This window comes from Apteryx mantelli, chromosome 2 (assembly GCF_036417845.1).
Source record: "Apteryx mantelli isolate bAptMan1 chromosome 2, bAptMan1.hap1, whole genome shotgun sequence".
NCBI classification, from domain to species: Eukaryota; Metazoa; Chordata; class Aves; order Apterygiformes; family Apterygidae; genus Apteryx; species Apteryx mantelli.
In genome coordinates this window covers 24,973,661-24,994,691 of record NC_089979.1, presented here as the reverse complement: position 1 = coordinate 24,994,691, position 21,031 = coordinate 24,973,661, and the positions used below count along the sequence as shown (strand labels likewise).

Here is a 21,031-nt window from a genome sequence, read left to right as displayed (position 1 = left end):
TGCCGCATTTCAGGAACAGCCTAGAAATAAGAACTTTACATCAGAAAAATGTCCTGCTCCTAAATATTTCACCTGAAGTGCTGTGTGTGCATGTATGAAAAATAGTGGTAAAAGTCTCCCATCTGTCTGCTCATGTATGGGCAACTAAAGACTGATGCTTCTCAGCCTGCTCCTAAAACCTTCCACAGTTTTGTTTTGCTTGGTGGTGGTGGTGGGTTTGGGTGGTGGAGGTAGGCAGGCAATCAAGACATTTCTTGTCCAGGTAAAACCACTTTAATTTAGGATTCCCACAGTAAGTTCTGTCCTCAGATAGAAAAAAATATATATTTTTTGTCTCATATTTGTAATTTACTTTTGTAAGTTACTTCCAGTAGCTTCCAGCTGGTGACTTGTTTGTAAGTTACACATCCCAAAGGAAATTTGGTCCAGCTGTAAAATTCCAATATTCTAAACCCTCACATCTTTGCTGGTAGGGAAGGAGAATCTACCCCTTGAGAAACCAAGGTGCAAAACCTTTTCCCTCCACAATGCCACATAAATCATTTTAAACTGTTTCGAATTTTAAGATCCATAAACATTTTCTAACACATGGATGATCCCTACTGACATCAGATGGATAATCAAGCCTACTGACAACAAATTTGCTCTCTTCTTAGTTGCAGATGATGTTTTACATTTTTAGGAGTAATCCACAATCCCTCAGGAATTTGGAGACCACAGTTTGAAAATCACTATTTTCAGCTGTTCTTTACTTTAGCTTTCTTTAAACACAGCAGCAAGAACTACAAAAATTCTACTGTCCTAGAAGGTCATTGCTCAGGTTTAATATAGTTAATAGAACTGAACTGTTTTAAAATCTAGTTTAGCCAGCTAAGCAACAGGAAGAGTGCCCATTTTCTTTGGTGGATTTCCAAGCTCTACATGGTGATTGAGACAGCACTCTGTCAAAGGCACTGCAAATAGCCAAGAGCTGTGAAGAGAGTGGCCCTGCTGGATAATAATTCTTAATTAGGTTTTCTGGCTCTTTGGATGGAGTACTTGAATAAACTGCTGCTCACATTTAGGTGCATGTTTTTAGCTTGAAGACAGATTTGTTTACTTAGTGTCCCTAAAACACATTTGTAGGAAGCTCTTTCACATAAGCTGTTATTTTCTTTACAAGCATTCAGTAAATTTGAGCAGCTAAACCTACACTTGTCCTAAATACATGCAAGGTCTGATGACTCCAGTAGAAGATGGACTGACTCAACTATTAAGGTAGTGAAGTTTCTTTCCTCTTTATTGCATTTTACAGAAAAAGGTCGCTCCCCAGCACCTCTCAGGGTAACTGCTATCTTTAGGGAAACAGAGCAAGCATTAAATTGTTTGATGATGATGGTAGCTCATGTCAGAGACAGAACAATAACCCAGCACCTCTGGGCTTGCATTCCTATGCAGCCCACAATCTTTTCTTGCAGATTTGTCACTGCAAGATACAAATGCATCTTCAGTTTCTTTCACCATACGTGTTTCTCTGTGACCGATTCCACAGCTGACCAAAGTTTTTATTTGATTGGAATTATTATAAGAAAACACAACATACTATCATTGGAAAGAGGGAGATCTGGGAAAAGTCTGTCAAAAAGGTTCATGTTGCTCAATAAATTCTGCCTTTCAGAAATTCAATAGCACTGTAGATTTGCATTGGGACCAAAGCTGTAAAATCAGTTTTGAAGACAAAACGTTTGAAGGGATCCAATTCTGAAGTTTGTTAATGTTAACATTTTTCTGGAGAAACTGACACCAAAACAATTTTGAACTTGCTCCTTTGAGGAAGATATCTCCATAAACGATTTCTGAGCTTTGTATTTGTTCAGATAGGTCTACCATCAAAAGCATTCTTCAGAAGCCTCAGACATTTACATATAAAATGCCAGCTGCAAATTAAACCTTGATGTGCTTGCTGCTTAAGGAAGAGACAAGATTTCTGAGTAATACCCAAAAGTGTGTTGCTAAAAAGCTTTCTGATCCTGGATCAAAAACACACCTGGACCAAAACCATCATGTGTCCTGTAGTTAAGATACTTTTACTGTCTCCTTTCCCTGTAAAACTTTCAGATTGCTGGTGAAAAATTGTTGTAGAGGTGCTGTATTATTAGCTTTATTAGCTATACTGAATAATGAAAGAATAGTAACAGAGTAATGAGTGTAGTTTAAACTTTAGAGTAACATCCATTGCTTTGCCCTTGCCCATTCTTACATCAATGTTTCTGTTACAAAACCTGCTATATCTCTGTCCCAGTCTGATCTCTCTGAATGTATTCTCTTAGATTTAGGTTTTTGGCCTTACCAAACTGGACTAAGCTTCAAGTTTCATTCAACATTGTATAGGCAGTGTTTTCCTAGATGGTCCAACATAAAGTTGCAGCTCAGCAACATCTCCAACATCTGCAGCTCAGCCCTTTGGGAGCATGGGACTAGTGGCAAATAGCAGAGTCACTTAAAAACAAAGAACAATCTGACTTAATTCCTGCCTAGTATCTTGTCCCTATCATTAGCTTTGGTGTCCAGAAAAGCTCTTCCAATTTTTCAATGTGTGAACCCCCTATTTAAGTCATTATAATCCTTCTGTTCTTCCATGCTCCCAGATATGGCCATTCCAAAGAAAAACTAGCATGCAGAGTGATTAGGAAGAAAATAAACTTTAAAACATGGAAGTTCAGGTTATCATCCACTAACTATCTTCAACTGTTCATGAAGAAGTCACTGATTTTGAGCTTCTGCTTTTCCTTGCAGCCCCTTATTAAATGGAAAAGACATATTAATCCAGTGAAAATATGTAACATTTAAAAATTATTATTGAGGAAACAAAGCTAAAGGGGGAAATGAGAATAACTGTATCAGTTGCTATGCTTCTGTTCTTACGACTAATTATCAGCAATACAGCAGTACTTAGAGGACACACTAAGATTATGGCTTTATAGGATAGCTTTTGCATACCAGGAACTGCAATGAGTACATAACCTGAACATGAAAGATACTGCATGGATAGTTGTAAGATAAGAAGGACTAACGCTCCCATTTTTTTTCCAACTGACTGATTATTCCAAAACCATAGAGAAAGTTTTTAGCAGAGACAGGAAACAGACACAAATCTCTAAAATTAGTGTCCTATCACTCCAATGTATATTAAAATTATTGGGTAGCATTATTCAGTAGCATTATTGGGTAGAACATGTCTGAAATGTTTAGAGGCACCTCTCATTTTCCATCCAGGTAGTCAAGAGCAGCAGTTGATAGATTTTTTCTTTTGTTTAAGGAGATGGAGTGGAAATCTTTCTACAGCCTAGGACTGCATCAGCGCTTTTGTGCTGCAGAATGACACTGAGAATTGACAATGAGTTAACCTGACCACTACAGCCCTGGATAAGAGCTTTCCCAGAGCCCTTGCCTCCCAGCACGCACTCTTCATTCCACAGGTATTGCCTTCTGGTCTTTTTCTTAGATTTATAATCGAGACTATATTATGATGCAACGAATTGATACAGGCTCTTAAAAAAGGACACAGGGAAGATGGTAGTGGGTATTTGTGGTCTGCACTAATGAGTGACTTGAATGCATGGGGCTCTGCTATGGAACAGCCAACAGGCCTGTCAGCAGCTCATGGGTCAGGATCAGAGAAATGACCAGGAAGGGAGATATCACGGTGCATGTCAACTACAGATGGTCTGATCATGAAGAGAAAGCTTTCTTTAAATAAGTGGAAGAAGTCTCATGATCGCAGGCTCTTGTGGGGGACTTCAATGTGATAACTAAATACCTGCCAGAAGGGCACAAGTAACCAAGGAAATTTCTGGAGTGTGTTAGGGGAAATAAGGAAGAACTGATTAGGAATACAATAGCCAACAGCAGTCTTGGCTGCAGTGACCATGATATGGTGCAGTTTAGTTTAAGATCTTGAGGAACTGAGAAACGCATGTAGCAGAATAACAAACCTGGACTTCACAGGAGGCAGTCCTGGTTTGTTTAGTGAATTGGTCAGCATGATCCCAATGGAGGCTGCCCTGAAGGGCAAAAAAGCCCCAGACAGCTGGTTGTAGGCCAGTCAACCTTCAGTCCCCAGGAAAATTATGGACTGGAGGGGTGGAATAAAACTGGACGAAAAACTGGCTGAACAGCTGGGATCAAAGGGTAGCCATCAACAGTTTGAAGTCTAACTGCTGGCTGGATATAAGTGGTGTTCTTCAGGAGCCAATACTGGGCCAAAACCCTTACATCTTCAGTAATGATCTGGACAATGGAATAGACCATGTCTTCATCAAATTTGTGGATGATGGGGGAGCAGTTCTTATGCTAGAAGGTGGAGCTGCTGTTCAGAGAGGTCAAAAACCAGGAGGAATGGGCTTACAAGGACCAATCAAGATTCAAAAACACAAATGCAAAGTCTTGTACTGGAACAGGATACCCTTCTGCAACAGTACAGGCTAGGGACTGACTAGCTAGGTAGCAGCTCTGCAGAACAGGACCTGCAGGTTCTGCTGGACAAGGTGAACAAGAGACATCATTGAGACCTTCTGGCAATGAAGGCAACTGGCTACATTAGCAAGTGATTAGTGAGCAGGTCAAAGGAAGTGTTTATTCAGAATACCACATCCTCTTCTGGGCCTCCAGTGCAACAGAGATGTCAACAAACTGAACTGAATCCAGTGGACTCTCACTAACCCGATCAGGGGCCTGGAGCACATGAAACACAAGGACAAGCTAAGGTAACTGGGTTTGTTTAGTGTGGAGAAGAGAAGGTTAAAGGTGGATCTAATTCCTGTCTTACACTACCTAAAGAGGAGTTAAGATGGAGCTATATTTTCCTCAGAGGTGCACACAGAAAAGAGAAGAGGCAATGGATACGAGCTGAAACAAGAGAAATTCCAGTCGGACCTAACAACATTTTTGTTCACAATAAACATGGTTAAGCAATGTAACAAGCTGCTCAGAAACACTGTGGAATCTCTATCTTTGGATATTTTCACAACTTAGCTGGACAGGCCCTGAGCAACCTCATTTAACCTTGAAGGCAGTCCTGCTTTGAGGAGAAGGTTGGACTAGATGACTTCCAGAGGTCCCTTCCAATGTAAATTTTTCTATGATTCTATGAAAATGAATTTAAGCAGTTCATCTCACCTAACTGCAGGGGCCTGTAAATCTAGTATCTACTTTAAGCTGGTCCTCTAGGATCTCTCTGTCACCAATGAAGAAAGAGGTTATCTGTAGAAAAAAACTCCTCTCTTTCTTAAAGTAGGTGTCAGGAAATCTCACCTTGGATGAGATCAGACCCAACTTACCATGTAAAAATAATAAAGCATTTTGTATCGCAGATGATCAGCTTGTTCTCATCATTACCATTCCAATAGTGTTTACAGCAGCTGTGTTTGTTTGCTTTTTAAATAAGTTATGGTTTTAAATTTGATTCTAGGTCACCAATGGAAACTCTGAATAGTTGAACAGATACCAGTCCTTGAAGAATCCTATTAGAAACACTCATCATGTGACTCCATATAGGAAACTACTTTGAGAGCTGCCAGCCATCTCTTAATCCATTTAACCTGTGTCCTTCCCATCAAAGGGAGCTTACAGTCAGTATTCCTTGAGTACTCAGCTACTGAACAGTTTATTTTATTCAGTATTTGATATTGATGTAATTACAGTTTGCTTTCCAGGAATGAAATCCAGAAATCCAAAGATATTACTAAGAGGTGCTGCTGTTCTTAACAGCCATGCTGAATCATTACACATTTGGTTAGAAATCTCCCAACATTTCCACCTTATGAATGCATCTAATTTTTCACATAAATTCCAAAAGGGAAAAAAAGAAATGTTGAGAGCTTTACATTTAACTTTCACACTTTTCCATTTGAGGAACACTTTCCACCTCCAACTTCCTTATGGAAGACAAATTAAACCTTTCTTTTTATATTTACTTCCTTATTTGCATGAGCTTCAGTGAAGTGGAGGACAGTTCTAGGAATAAGTAACTTGTACTTCCAAACTGCATATTTAACATGTTAACACTGAGCTCTGTGTGTTAATGTAGGACACTTGTTTTTTTAGGCTCAACAAATGGCAACTGATTCCATATGAACTGAATATTCCCACCCACAGAAATATAATTCAGCTTTCCTAAGCAGTAAACAATAGAGAATTAATATGCCTGTCAGAGGCAGAGCCAGAAAAAAAAACAACCACACCCAAAATCCAACTGAGATTCTCAGTTAGATATTTTTCAGTCCTTCTTTTTGGAGACAGATCATATTCTCCTACTAACAAGGTGTGTAGCAGGAGCAAATTTGTTGATGATTTTTAAAATGTTGAAGAATTTTGTGTGGTTAAAGAAGAAACATATTTAATATTAGTCTTTTACCCTAATTGACTTCATTGAACTTCTCTGAAGAGCAAGCATCTAAAAATAGGAGCACTGTTACAGAAGTAACATTGACAAAATATCTCTAAGAGAAAGAAGTCCATCAACCAAAAAGTGCAGGAACCATTAGAAATTACAATTTTCTTTAAATCAATTTAATTTCATTTTTCTCTACTAGATAAATGAGGTTATTTAGTATTTGTACAATGTTTAATGCACTGGAACAATTTTATTTCTTCTGGGCTTATAAAAGCCAATCAAAATGTCACAGTTTCAAACTCATCTATTACAATATTCATATAAGATTATTTTAAGGCTTCCTTGCCTCTGTTTTTTAAAAGATAAATGTAAGTAGTATGTAATATCAGCTGCTAAACCAGTGTGCTGTAATTCTTAGTTAATGACCACAAAAAACATTGTCAATTAAAAAGCAGTAGATACTTGAAAAAGAGAATAACTGGAAATAAAATATGAAAGTCAAGCTGTTCAGCAATATATGATAAAGCTTAAGTATTTTTGATTTCACAGTTTAAATTTCTTCTAGGACTGTCAAGTTTACCTGTTTCTTATTATTCCTGTTTCTAATTATTCCTGTTTCTAATTACAATTAAGACTCCCTAAACATTGTACACCTCAAAGACAAGATGTATCGATATTCAAAAACTAAGTCTATTTGAAATAGGTGAGGATTAAATAGGAAGGAGGTATTTCATTACAGAAAATGCTTGTAAGATTTACAGGCAGACTCATGGATTTTTTAAGGCCTACAAGAGCTATTACCATCTAATGAGATCTTTTGAACACCACACTGGAAAGAACCTCACCTTGTAACTCCTGCATCAAACCCAGTCCTCCTACCTGAATCATCTTTGACTTTTTGAAGGACACCCAACTCTTATTTTACACGTTCAAAATGATGGAGAATTCATCAAGTCTGTAAGCTGCTTCTGTTAACTAACCTTATTCTTAAAAGCTGTTCATTTTCCTCCATTTTGAGCTTGTTTAGACTTAGATAGACTGAATCTCTAATGAATTATTTTTTAAAACAAGACTAAAAGGTGCTGTCATTAGAAAAATCTCTACCCAGCCTAATATGTATGCTGTAATTGAGTCACTGTTTAACATACCCTTGCATAAACTGAAAGAAATCTAACATCTCAAGCTTCTCACTCTAAGGCATAATTTCTAAACTTGCAAGTCTTCTTGTAGTTCTTTTGTGATCCTGCTCTCACTAAAACCTCACTAATACTGTATACATGAAGTAAAACCACTTAATACTACCTGCTAGTAAAAGTAGCATTCACTCTTGCTTATGTAGACTGTTCTATTCTGAATGTTTCTATCAGTGAGCTAATAACTTAGTACTAAAAATTACTATTACAGTGGGAGCTCATAGTTAAGGTAGACATTTAGAAAGTCAATTTAAGAAGTAGTCTTTTATGTCAGAACAAGTGTGTACAAGCAGTTTCCAAGTATTTGTGAAATCATCAATTATTTTGCCACAAAGATGGCACATTATTTTTTATCTGAAAGGACTGCCTTGTGCCCTAGCACTAGAGAAGGACATGCTCCAATGAGAAACAGACGACAAAAGCCCTCTTAAAACTCCTAGTAAAATTTTACATTCAGGCACTATGCTTAATCACCTAATTACATCCCTCTCTCCAGTAGTATCATCCCAGCTGAATATCTGCGTGTCCTGTACCTAGTCTACAGGAAACAATTCTGATGAAATTCTGATGCTTTTTGTTAATTATTACAAGTAGACAAATTGCAATATTTGGAATTTGAAAATTGGAAGAAGTCCAATATTCCAAAACAAGTTTCAAACCCAAGCAGTATAATGGTGGAAAGAACTGTAAACTATGATCAAGCTTGTCTGGAAATCAAATGGCACAACTGGAAAGAAAACATACTCTAACCTACAGACTATCTCTTTTATTAAATGATTAGTCTCAAAGATGTTAATGGTAACTTTATTAAAAACAGGAAAGGTCACATAATAGGCCAATATAAGGTACTCACCATCATAAAAAGTTGCAGTGCATTAATTTTTTTTTAATTAGTCTAGAGCAATTTCTAATTTCAAAAGCCTATTTTTATGGAATGGTTATAAATTAGATCATAGATTAATTATTTTACAGATTAATATACACAGTTCTAAATGCAATCAGGATTTTAAATGGTTCTAATAGCTGTAGCACTTATAGCAGGATCTTTAAGTGCCAGGCAATTAAAATTGTTCTTTTAACATACTGGTTTAATTTAATATCTCCCAAGTTGCAGAAAACTTGACTTCTGCAAAGGAACATACTCATTCACCATATTTCCTTTTGGAATGATAAAATAAGACATTTAAAAGGAAATGAATGATCTTCAAAAAGTAATACAATATTGCTAATTATTACACTACAGTGCTGGTACACTTATCTCAGAGAGATTAAAAATCAGGCAAGACATAGGTGTACACCAGAAGCACCTTACTTCTCATTTCCTGGCAAAAATAAACCAGGCACATGGTGGCTGGCTGGTATTGGTAGTATGCATCAACACATATCCAGATCAGTGGGAACTCAGAGAGAGTTATGGCATCTCCCAATGAGTATATAAATGCATCACCTGCGGACTAATTAAAATTACCTACATACTTTAGCACTATGTATAAAGCTAATTTTGTTAACAGTGTTTAGGAGTTTTGTCTAACTTATTGCTTCATGAGAGAGCAGGAGACATTTCACTTGTGTCAGTCATTTGATCAAATAACTGGAGCTGCCAGGTGATACCTATACTGAACATTTCAGACTGCAAATCACACAAACAATATATATTAAAGTGAGGAGGTCAAGTTGAACACTTCTATTTTTTTAAGGGAACTTTTTTCTCTCTCTCTCGTCTTAAAGAAAGGTTTTCTTAGAGTGAAACAGTCCTTACCTGTGCACAATCAAGACAAAAGTTCTTCAGCATTGGCTTATGAAGTCTGAGGACTATATACATCTGTTTTTTCCTCTTTTTCCTTACAGTTTTTATTCTTCTGGCTATTAAAAGAAGCTTGGAAGCTGGACCCAAAGATTGCCCAAGTCTGCAGAGAGTTTGAAACAAGTATGCTGAGATGCCACGCTTCAAGTACCTCAGTGGAATTTTACTTCCCAGCAGTGATACAGCCAAGACAATAGAGTTTACACATCTATAATTTGAGAAATATATATTTTATACAATTCTGCTTGCCCAGCTGGGAACCCCAGGTTAGGGAGTTTTCCCATAACACTGTTTCCTCAAACACACCTCTGGCTGCCACCAAGCAAAACAGCAGGTTTGGCTCTTGCATGTAAACCTTCGTGTTTGGTGCTATAAGGTAGGTATGGGTACATGGGAGAAGGGGGGCAGCATGCTCTGGAAAAGGAGGACAACAACAGAATTTGACCTCTTATGTAATAAGAAATGAAACAGTGCATGCAAAAGTCAGGTGTCCAAGGGCCAGAATGCATCTTATTTTAGATGGAAGTAATAAAAAAGCACTATAAAAATATAGAAATGAGAGAAATGATGTATGATAGTATTTGTTTGTTGCCTCTGAGAAAATGACTAATACATTTGGTTATAAATTAATTTTGATTTTTGGAGAAACATTAAAGTTAGATGAACTACTGATTTATTTGTTTCTGAAAGAATAATTTCTCCTGTCATGTAATGTAACAAAAAAAGCAAGACACCGTCACTGTGGAGACAGAGACACATGAACAACCAACAAGGTTCAGGGTGACACTGAAAAAAAGAGTTTCACCTCTAGGTCTCTGGTTGAATTTTAAATAGAGGAATTGCCACATGCTTTCTGAGAGTTGTTTGATTTCCTGGGTCAACGTGGTCTCAGATACAGTTCAGTTCCTAATGGACAAGTGTTCCCATCATAAACATTGTAACAACAGATAACCTCATTTACAAACCCAAGAGAAAGGAACACCCTTGAACCAATTCTCCTGAAAATACTGTGTCACAATAGCTTTCCATTTGCAAAAATGTGAGAGCACCAGTTTTCCTCTCCCATAATATCTAAATCTGAACATTATTTCACTGCATACCATAATGAACATATAATCACCTCATTCCCCTCATTCCCAACTTCTGAAAGCTTACAAGGACAGCTGACTCAGCCCCAATGCTGCTACCTTAGGAACTGGTGTAAATCACTTTAGAAGTAGCCTTGTGATCAGATACACTGCTTTTTAACAAAAATACCAGAACAGTGGTCTAGTGGGGTTTGCTAAATGTTTTTTGACCCTTTCAGACAGTGAACAAGCCTGCTGTAAAAAAGCAGGCAAAGAAATCACAGGAAAGCAAAGCAAAAAACCCCAACAAATACCCCTTCCTCCTTTAATTGCAAAAGCTGGTCACACTTGTTGGTTAGAACATAGTGCTGGAAAAGAAAAGCCAACAGTACATCAGGAGTTTACATATATGCTTGACTAAAACCAAATACATAATTGAATATTTAAAAATAAAACTGAGAAAGATAACAGCATTATTAATAAAGGAGTAGTCTTAGGATCAATGGTCACCTCAAATTGTAAAACCACAGCATAAAATGTGATGCCACAAAAATCCAACTTCATTTGATTTGTGCTTCGTGAAAAAGCAAAACACTCGCTATACAAATATTTTCAGTAGCTGAAAACTGGTTATCATTAAAAAAACAAAAATACAGACATTCCTCTTGTTGGACTGAACTGTTCTCAACATAATCAAATGTAAAGGCCACTGATGGAAATGTTTCTAATATTTTGCAGTCATACAGCATTACACTGCTGTGTCCTAAGCAGATTACCTTGCCTGTACTTGAGAGGTATTAGTTAAACTTCATACCATGGTTTGTAAAGCACTCTGTACTTCTCTGGCCTCTCTCATCCTAAAACCTCAGAACAATCAACACTGTTTTCTTGCAAATTCACTTAAGCAACATTATGAATGACATTTCATTGCATGTCCATTGAAAATAAAAGTGTTGGAAATAGTAAAGCATGAAGCAGGAGTTACTTGGCCTGCCTGAGGAGCAACTATGAATGGCTCTGAAAAACACACGCAATGTTGCCTTCTGTGGACCTTTCAGACCAAAAGGAGTGGGAGGAGTAGAATTTTAACTTAATTTGTATCTACAAATCTGACCATAGACTCTATTTAATATAGTAAAGAAGAAAAATTTTAGAGAAATGATGTCAGAAACCATTCTTTTCGTTCAAGAAGTACACCATATTTTCTCTAACTCTTGCAGAAACAAAGCTATCAAGTGTATTTTCAAGAAAATATTTAAATAAAATTGATGAACTGTCAACACTTGCCTGCTTGTTTAAATTGGACAAAATTATAAAAGCTGTTAGAGTGTGTTCAATTTGTTCCAATGTTATGATATACCATAAGGACTCATTGGAGCAGTGAGAATACTGCAGACAAGGTGTGAAGATTACAAGATGTCTTAAACTTCTCCCTGGTACAGTATGAAATACAATCTGAAGCAGCAGAAATTCTTTTAGTGGAGTTAATTCTTTCACATCAGGTCCCAATAGGGAAAAAAAGAATCCCTGCTCTTTACTCTGTAAGAACACTTTGTTATTTGCTTAACAGGAAGTTAAATGAATCAAAGCTTCAGACAGCAAAAACCCCACAATAAATTAATGTGCCAAATTTTTAATAGGAAGGCAAATCAGATTTATCTAAAAACTGAAGTCTCTGTTCTGATGCACTTTGTATTTTTCCCAAGGTGTAAAGTGATCTCACAGTTTATGGTATTTTTCATAGCTTTTCTTTCTGAAGACACCGTAGTCTTATCTGACCACTGAGCCACATGGTAAGAAATCTGGGTGGTATTCCTTCTTTTCCTGTGTTTTATTACTGCGAGTAAGTGGCACGGCAGGGTCATGTCGCGAGCTAAACTCTCGTCTTTACCAAAACAGGGAGGCCTACTGGAGACTACATGTTGGGAACAGTTCCTGGCCTGCATCGTCACCTCAACCATGCCCACACATTGCCTGGGAAGGTGCTAGCTGGAGTGGGGTGTAACTGTGCTGGGAAGTGTGCTAACATTTAAAAAGTATGGACAACCACGGGAGAGCACTCCGGGTTCTGCCCTGGCCCTTCTGAGTTTATTTTATACATGTAGCCCAGGTGACCAATCAACAGGACCTTGGCAAGCTGTGTCTGTTTATGCTTCAGGTCCCCCTCAACCAATGCAAAGTGGTATAGCAGAGCTCAATACCTACTGCCATCACAATCACCACTTGCATTTTCAGCTGAAAGCATATTTGAATATTAAATTCTTCTCTCTTCCATAAGTGTCTCCCTCAGACTGGAAGCACAATGGAAGTCCTGTTACTGCCTGCCAACAAGAGACTACTTCTTACCTAGGAAAGCCTTCTGATACATTTTCTAAACATCAGCTGAGTGGTAAGTTCTCAAAGTCCAGCTACAACACAGACATGTCAGTTGACAATTCTGGACTACCGTGCCTTTGCACGGGTGCTTAGAGGCGGTGGAGGATGATGCATGGCTCTGGCCTCTCGGCAGGGCTTACGGTGTTCTCAGCCCAGCGCTCAGTACTAATGTTCAGGCAAGACGTGCAGTCAGAGCCTAGCCAAGGGTGCATGCCAGTGGCACACTGACATTATGACATTACACTAAACACCTTGAACCTCAACTGGAAAACAGCATGCCAGCTACATGAAGCCCTAGTTGTTTAACAATACCCATTTATCTATACTTCTTGCCCAATACAGATGTTTTGCTTTGGAAATTAGATTTCCATACATTTATCAAGGTAGTCAACATCATAGTATTTTTGTACACCACAGGTGAGTGAGAAGCAAAGGGTTGCTTCCACAAATAAGAATCATACATTCCATAACTCATTATATCTTCCACAAGACCAGGTAAGAAACAAGGCAGTTAATCACAGATTAGGAGATCCCAAGGCTATAGTAACTATTGGTAAAACTAGCATGATAAACACACAACAGCCTATTTCAGTCATAAATCACTAGAGAAAGAGAACCTTAAACTTTTAAAACTGATCAGAATTTTTTAAATATCAATGTCATAATTTTTTTTTTTGTCATGCTATTATTCAAATATGGAAACTACAATGGAAACTGTAGTGTAAATTCATTCAGTTTCATTCAGGCTAGCCCCTAACTGGAAATCTTATGCTCTGCAAAACTCTGCGCTAGCGTGGGGTCTTCCTCATGGCAGAGTTTATACAGTGATGGACCTCCCTCATGGCTTACAAACGTCTTTTCCAACAACTGCTCCTCACTTGGACGCAGATATAGTACTCCAAATAAGCCCCCAAACTGGTTTGAACTTCAAAGAATATTACTTCTTTAGCATACATTAAAGCACTGTAATCTTTTAAAGGACAGGTCTCCAAATAATTGTTTCTTCAGCATATAAAACAGTGAAAAAACCCTTATATTTCAAAGTAATAATAATAAAAAATTACTTGTTTTGCATTGGATAATTTCTCTCTACTTTAGTTTACTATTTATAAACCACCAGTCTGGGATTAATTATTATAAATCCTTAAAGCTGAAAAGAAGATTTTAGGCATGTTATGTTATGCATAATCTACACCATTATTAAACTGAAGCTCAAATACACATGGTGCTCTATTTCTGTAGCTTACCTTTAAATATTTATCTATGGTAAATTTTATTCCTTCAGAGAAAATGTTTCTTATTATTTTCAAAACACTAGACTGCCAGAACAATACAGGAATTCTCTTCTGATGTAACTCTGTATGAAGGAAACAGTATTATTTATAAAGTACTCTGCACACTCACCTGGCACCCCATCTCTCATCCAGTAATCAATGTCCGTTCCATCTGCGGTGTCATAAATATCTGTAATATTGATAGGCAGCAGTAGAGTCATGATCTCTTTCACAATGTCACGAGCTTCATCAGTACCAGTAAAAGCCAGTCCCATTGGCCTGAAGGTGCCCTCATCAGACTCCATGACAACATCGAAGTTGGAGATATTTTTCTAAACATGTAAGGAAAGAATATATTCTTTTGCGATTTCTGTTTTTATGTATCAGGATATATTGAATTCTATATGTTACTGTGACAGCAGACAATATCAAATTTGTTGAAGAAGCAGAGAAACGTCTCCTGTGATTATATGTAATGTAAGCATAAATTAAGGGGCCTAATCTCTCTGGTTGAAAATATTGAAATAATTCAAGTTCAGTTTTGAGGTACTAGCATTTTATTGGATCCACAACATGACTGGCCCAGCGTTTTCCTGAAATAATTGCACTGAAACTTAAAAGGTACCAGCTAGAAACGTAAGCCATTACCACCATCATTTTATTTTCACTTGCAGCTCTCATTTTCTTCTCAAATCTGAAGCTCAAGAAATTCTATTGCAGAGTGGAGAGTGTGCAGTCTGTTCAGTTTTAAAATTAGACATACTGAAAGGTTGGTTAGACTGTGAAGGATATCCCTTTTGACAAACCAGCTGTTGTCTCTTCAAAAACATATTATTTTCGATATACTATGTGGTCAAATCTGACTTAGCTAGAGTACTGAAATTCTAAGGTTCAGTCTGACCTGAAGGAATTAATGCCTATTTGAAAGAAAGTTAGTATTTTCAAGGTAAATCCTTACAGGAAAGGTGAAATTTTAAGAATATGCCTATACATGGCATAATAACAATTGCTTTCAATGTGCACTTGGAATATTCTTTTTAGCTAAAAGAATAAAACTTATCTTCCAGAGCCATTTATTTGCCTCTTATACACTCAGAGCACTCAGACATAAAGGTCTAATTGAAATAAAGCACTTATGAACTTCACAGGAAGAAAAGTTTTATTCTTTTTGAGAGACACTTAAACTATTTTTGCAAAATAATGCAGTTTATGGCCCAGTCCTGCATAAAAAGTTATACTTCAAACTATCCTGAAAATGACTAAGAGAACTTATTCATACTTGTAAGGGATGGGAGATCTTACTTCTATGCCCAGATCTGCTTTGAGAACTTTATGGCTGTCATGGATTATTACCACAATATCATTAGAAGAGCTATGTGCTCTCAACGAGTAATAGATCCATGTTATTAACAGGTTATATAAGCTTGCAGTTCAATAAATAATTCCTTCACCTTTTTCTGGATATAAATATGAACTACAAATAAGAACTACAGGTGGCTGTGAATACAATATTGCACAAATATCAAAACCTGACCCCATAAGTTTTCAGAAGTTCTTTATAGAATTTGCCAAGAATTGTGTCTTATATTATTGTATTTATACATTTCATATTTATATTTTTCCAGAATTTTTCTCTTTTGAGTGAAATAAGTTCCAGCATAACAGAGGTATTCACTTCTAACTTAGAAACATATACAGCAGTTAAAAAATTTGATACAAACCCCTTGCATACAAAGAAGCAACCATAAAGGTTTATAATACCTTAAAATAACCAATCTACCTATCCACTTATCAACTGTTGGAAATCAAGATGAAATAACTGACATTGTCACCAAATTGACAATTGCTATTTTTGTACAATGAAAAGATCTTAAGTCTTTAAAAGTCTAAGCATAAAGAATTAGGATACATGTGATCTCTAACCCTGTCATCAAAAGCAGTATTACAGGCCACGAATCTCAACATGAGCTCATGATATGCCAATCCTCTCTATGCAGTGGAAGAGAAGCAGGCCAAGGAAAACACACTGTATTGTAAAAGGGACTAATGATGCTCAAAAGTTGCAGGTACAACAGAAAGAATGTCTTAGAATGAAAATCATCTTTATATTATAAGTCAAATAGCTGAGACAGTATAAGAGGGAAGATGCTACAAATTTCTGCTGGTGAATGGAAACAGAAGTAAAAGTTTGCCATTGAAGAGTCAGTATTTACTGAAGTTAATTTTTTTTTTTTTTTTTTTTTGTGAACAGGCAGAAGACAGAAGGGAGGGATAGTTTCAGTCAACAACATGTTGCAATGACATAATTGCTAGCAAGAGGTAACTTAATAATATTGCCCAGTGTATAATACTGTGATGGAATTGATTCAGAAACTGCCTTTTTGGCTGAGTCTTCAAAACGGAACTTCTCATAATTTTTAAAGAAGTTGCAATGGATAGTAGTAATAAAGCCAATGGAAAGGATTACTCAGGGTTGGGGGAGGGCAGCATAAGGTAAGGAGAAGAGAAAGTATGGGAACAGTGTGGATACTCACAAGAAAAATCTCTACCTACCAGTATGTAGAACAGAATTCCTAATTTACAGAACTGTATAAATTTCTAGGAGTATTATGGCATTCGCCAATTGCTTTCTTTCTCATATAAATGTTTACACGTGTTTTTAATATGAAACTGAGAAAATGAACCACCCACAAGACATGACACCATATTTTTGCTCTTCATTTATACTGTAAAACTGTTCAGTTCTTAGAACATGCTGTAGTGACATGAAAACAAAATGTTTTGGGGAAAGAGAACAGACTCATTGGGGAACAAAAAATAACTACTTGAAGTACCATGTGTCCCTGAGAAATTTTTTCCCTGCTTGGTCCACTAGAAGGTATGATTAACTTTAAATCTATTCATTGTCAAGTTTGCAAGCAGGATATTGCAATCATAAAAAAAAGGGGTTGGGCTGATTTCACAATACCCACTTTTGTATATATATGTATTTTAGCACTTCTACTTATACAGAAAGAAATATTCTTTGGAAAATGTGCCATGAGGAAAAACCATCCTTTGTCCTATATGGTGCAGGAATAATGCCATTTATCAAAGCAGTCTGAGACTGCCCATTGACTAATTAAAGTAAACAGTAATATGTAACAATAAGATTTTATAAGATAACTGTAGGCTCAGCTGTTTCCTCCATCTCCCCATATTGAAGGCATCATTTAAATAGGCAAACTCAGTCTAAACTCAGTCCACAGTTTTTTTAGAGAATAATCCCTTTTGCTGCATCCTGTTAATGTGCCACTTAGCACACACCAGAAGATTAAATCTTGTTAGTGTAACCTGCTGCCTAATTCTCTGAACCTCAAAACAGAGATGTTTATTCTTTACATTTCTGTGACTGGGTCACAAGGGGTCACTTCTCTTTATCTTATCATGTTTACATCTTATAAGAAATATTTAAATGAAACATTACAATAAAGATTACATGGGAAAACTGGCTTTTTACAGCTCGCTATTTTCACTGAATATGCAAATAAGCATGCTCCTTGACAATACTTCCTCTATTTTTAAATTTTCAAATTTAATTTCTTTTATTCGTTTTATTTAAAAAACAATCTATTTTTATCTCTGTTAAGTAAAACCAAAATATATTTTAAGTGTTTCTCATCTCTAAGGCAAGCACTTGAAAACACGAAATTACAATCAGATCTTTCTAATCAAGAAAAAAGAAACCTTCTTATATATGTGACAAAGAATTACTGGTACTTCGGTCTGTAAAAAACAAGTCCCATTTAGAGCAGACACTGGGAAACCCGGTCAGCCAGGTAGCTACTTATTCAGACCAAAATCCCCATAATACCTACCAATGTAAAAGTAGATTCCAGCATCTCGTGACTAATCTACTGAGTCACTGATCGCAATTCCTCTTACCCAGCTAAAGCAGTAAGAAACCTGAAAGGATAAGGAGGGAACAGCTGTCCTGAAAGACTTCAGAAATCTGGAGCTATTTAAAATAGTGTTACTTCTTGTCCAACAGCTCATTTACTGGTTTTCTTTTTAATCCTACTGAGAAAAATCACCATTTTACAGAGAAAATACTTAAGTTTTTAACGGCAAAGCACTGTCCTTGACTAAGAGCTAATTTGTTCCCATAATAAGGGACATCAATTATTTGACAGTGCATTTTAGCTTTCTGTTATTGATTTACACTTAACTTCAGGAAACACCAACACTTGTAGTCTTGTATTCCAGTGCTTGATTCAGAGCAGTTTGGATCTAAGTATAGCATGGCAATAATCATTTCACACAACTTACGGTGAAATGATAGTCATCTCACTTGCACTACTAAAAGTATGTTTAAATCAACTCCCATTTTGTTAGTCTAGCATCTAAGAATATAGGAAAGACAAAAGAAAACATCTGAAACACCTAAGCGGATGTGACAGCTGGGAGGAAAAAAAAAACAGATAATATCCTTTAAGTATTTAATAATATATAAACATTGCATAGTGTAATTTTGAACTGTTGTTTAGGATCAAGATTATTTAATAAAGCAAAACAGCATAAATGGAAACTAGAGAATAAATCAAAACAGCTGTTAGGAAGCAGGGATCTGCTGGCATCAAAACATAATAACCACCAGCCACAAGCATGATCATACAGCTCAACCTTTTTAAATGAGGACAGGGAAAATCACGAACAACATGAGTTAGAAATTTTCATAAGTTACCGTGTCATTAAATGGGAAAAAGTTGCATTAAAATTGAAGATTAGCAGTTTTTGGTAAATGATAAAGTATGAACAAGACTCGTGTTTGTTAATAGTAAGACAAAATATTTTTCTGCCACACTTTGTGGGAAAGCTGTCAGTAAAGAAGTCCAAAAATTTTATGACTTGTTTTCTTTTAAAGTCATGGAGTGGAGTTCTGACCTCAGAGAAGCTAATGACAAAAGTCCCAGTAACTTCAACAGGCTTGGAACTGGATTCAGTCATTTACTTATTAGCATTTCACTCAGTAAAAACATACTACTAGCATGTCTGGTGTTGTTCAATACCACTACTGTTTCTCTCTGCAACCATTTGCCAAGAGTCACAGAGAATACCATTCAGTATTATAAGTTCTGAGGAATGATATAAAAGAAAAAGCAGACAGTTCTAAAGATGGCAGCATGCTAAGGAAGGTATGCACCAGATTACCTGTAGCCTTCTCTCCAGGCACTTCTTTGACAAAGAGACTTATCAAAGAAAAGTGCTCTTCTTGGAAAACGTATCATATCTTAAACTCTTTTACTGTTCAAAAATAAGGGTGTGAAAATGCTGTCAGTGACTCTGAAGGATTCTGTCTCACTGTCAGCCTTTTCAGAAATGTTTTAGACTTTCATTTGAAAATAGGCAATACTGCCAAAATTTTCAAAGTAAAAATTGTGTTTTTTGTCTTTCAACCAAAGACAATTTTTATTGATGTGTGCATTTTCAGGAAGTAAATGAGTGCTTTTGTAACTTGCAATAATAGATTGATAATCTGGCAACAAATTATCACATCACACATCTTTAATATTTCATGTTTTTATGTAGAATGTTTTTAGGTTCTCATCTGGGTAAAAGGTGCGGTGTTTAAGTGAAAAGAAGTCAATGAGGAGAAAGCTCATCCTCATGAGTCAACAGGAGGTGACAATTTTCTGTGTCTTGCACAGCTGCAGGGAATTTGGATATGAGGAGCCCAGCTTCATCACAGCAGAACATCCCAAAGTACCTAGGACCTGGTGGTCAGGTGCCACATACCAATGCCTGCACACAGGCCACTGAGATTTCCCATGCTTCCTGCTTCCTCTTCAGGCTTTGTTCCAGGTTGCTCAGACCTCCTCCCTCTGCTTACAGACACAAACAGAACATAAATTCCCTTTCAGCTGTGAAATCTCATGTTCCTTCACGTGTGGAATCTCTCTCTTTGCCACTTGGAATAGTAGCAAACTGTCCAGATTTAGTTCTTTCATTCATTCCACAAGCTGCCTAACATGCCCTTGTCTTTGTAGAGAAGGCAAATCACATCTCCATCAACAAGACAATGGATGAAACTGAAAAATTAGTAGCAGAATTTGTCTTTCAAACACTGATGATGCTTCTTCTCTACACATCCCACCATTAGAGTCATATAAAGTCTGCCTGCAATGTGAAAGCAGAGGAAGAGCTATCCTCATAAGATGTCTCCTTCTAACAACTCCAGTGGGCCCTGCATGATGACAGAACTGGTGGAAGCAGTTCCTCCAAGGAATCAATGTATTAGCAACTGTTGACTTTGAGAAGGAGAAAGGACACACATATTGCCAATATGTACTTGGAGGTCATTCCCATACATATTTCAGTAATCTTTGCAGCTGAAGCCTATAGAAAATAAAGATACTTAGTATATAAGTTTGCGTGTGTCTGTGTGTGTGTATATATGTATACATAAAAAACAGTCTATGTGTGTGTATGTGTATACACACATTATATAATGTATATTGCACATACATCCTATATATACACACTACACTATACTACTAAAACTACTAAACTACTACTATACTACTAAAATATATACTATATACATTCTTAAAGTATTATATAAATATATATATATACATTAAAAATATGTTATATACTTTTAGTTACTGAAGATTGCTCTCATGGGGCCTAAACTATCCTGTGATGAGTAATTACCATTTTTAAGGCAAAAGAAGTGACACTTATAGAGATAGTGTAATAAATAAATAAATGCTAAAAGAGTCTCTGGACTTCATCTGCTGTTCATTTTGTGTCATTTGTACCCAAAATTATACAAAGAGCCTAATGTTTCCTTCAGGATAGTACGGGCAGACTTCCAGCAGTTCAGAAGTTCCAGGTGGCAGTTCTGCTACTTGCATGATGGAAAGAAAAGGGAGGAAGGATACAAAGACCAAAGTTCTCCTAAC

General features: G+C 36.7%; 1 protein-coding gene across 2 annotated transcripts in view; it reads right to left on the bottom strand.

Moving 5' to 3' along the window:
• CPQ (carboxypeptidase Q) overlaps positions 1 to 21,031 on the bottom strand; it is a 171,033-nt gene that overhangs the window by 21,481 nt on the left and 128,521 nt on the right. For both annotated transcript variants that reach the window (XM_067290338.1, XM_067290339.1), the window contains exon 7: positions 14,218 to 14,419. In XM_067290338.1, coding sequence (XP_067146439.1) covers positions 14,218 to 14,419 — 202 coding nt within the window. The remainder of the gene's footprint in view (positions 1 to 14,217; positions 14,420 to 21,031) is intronic.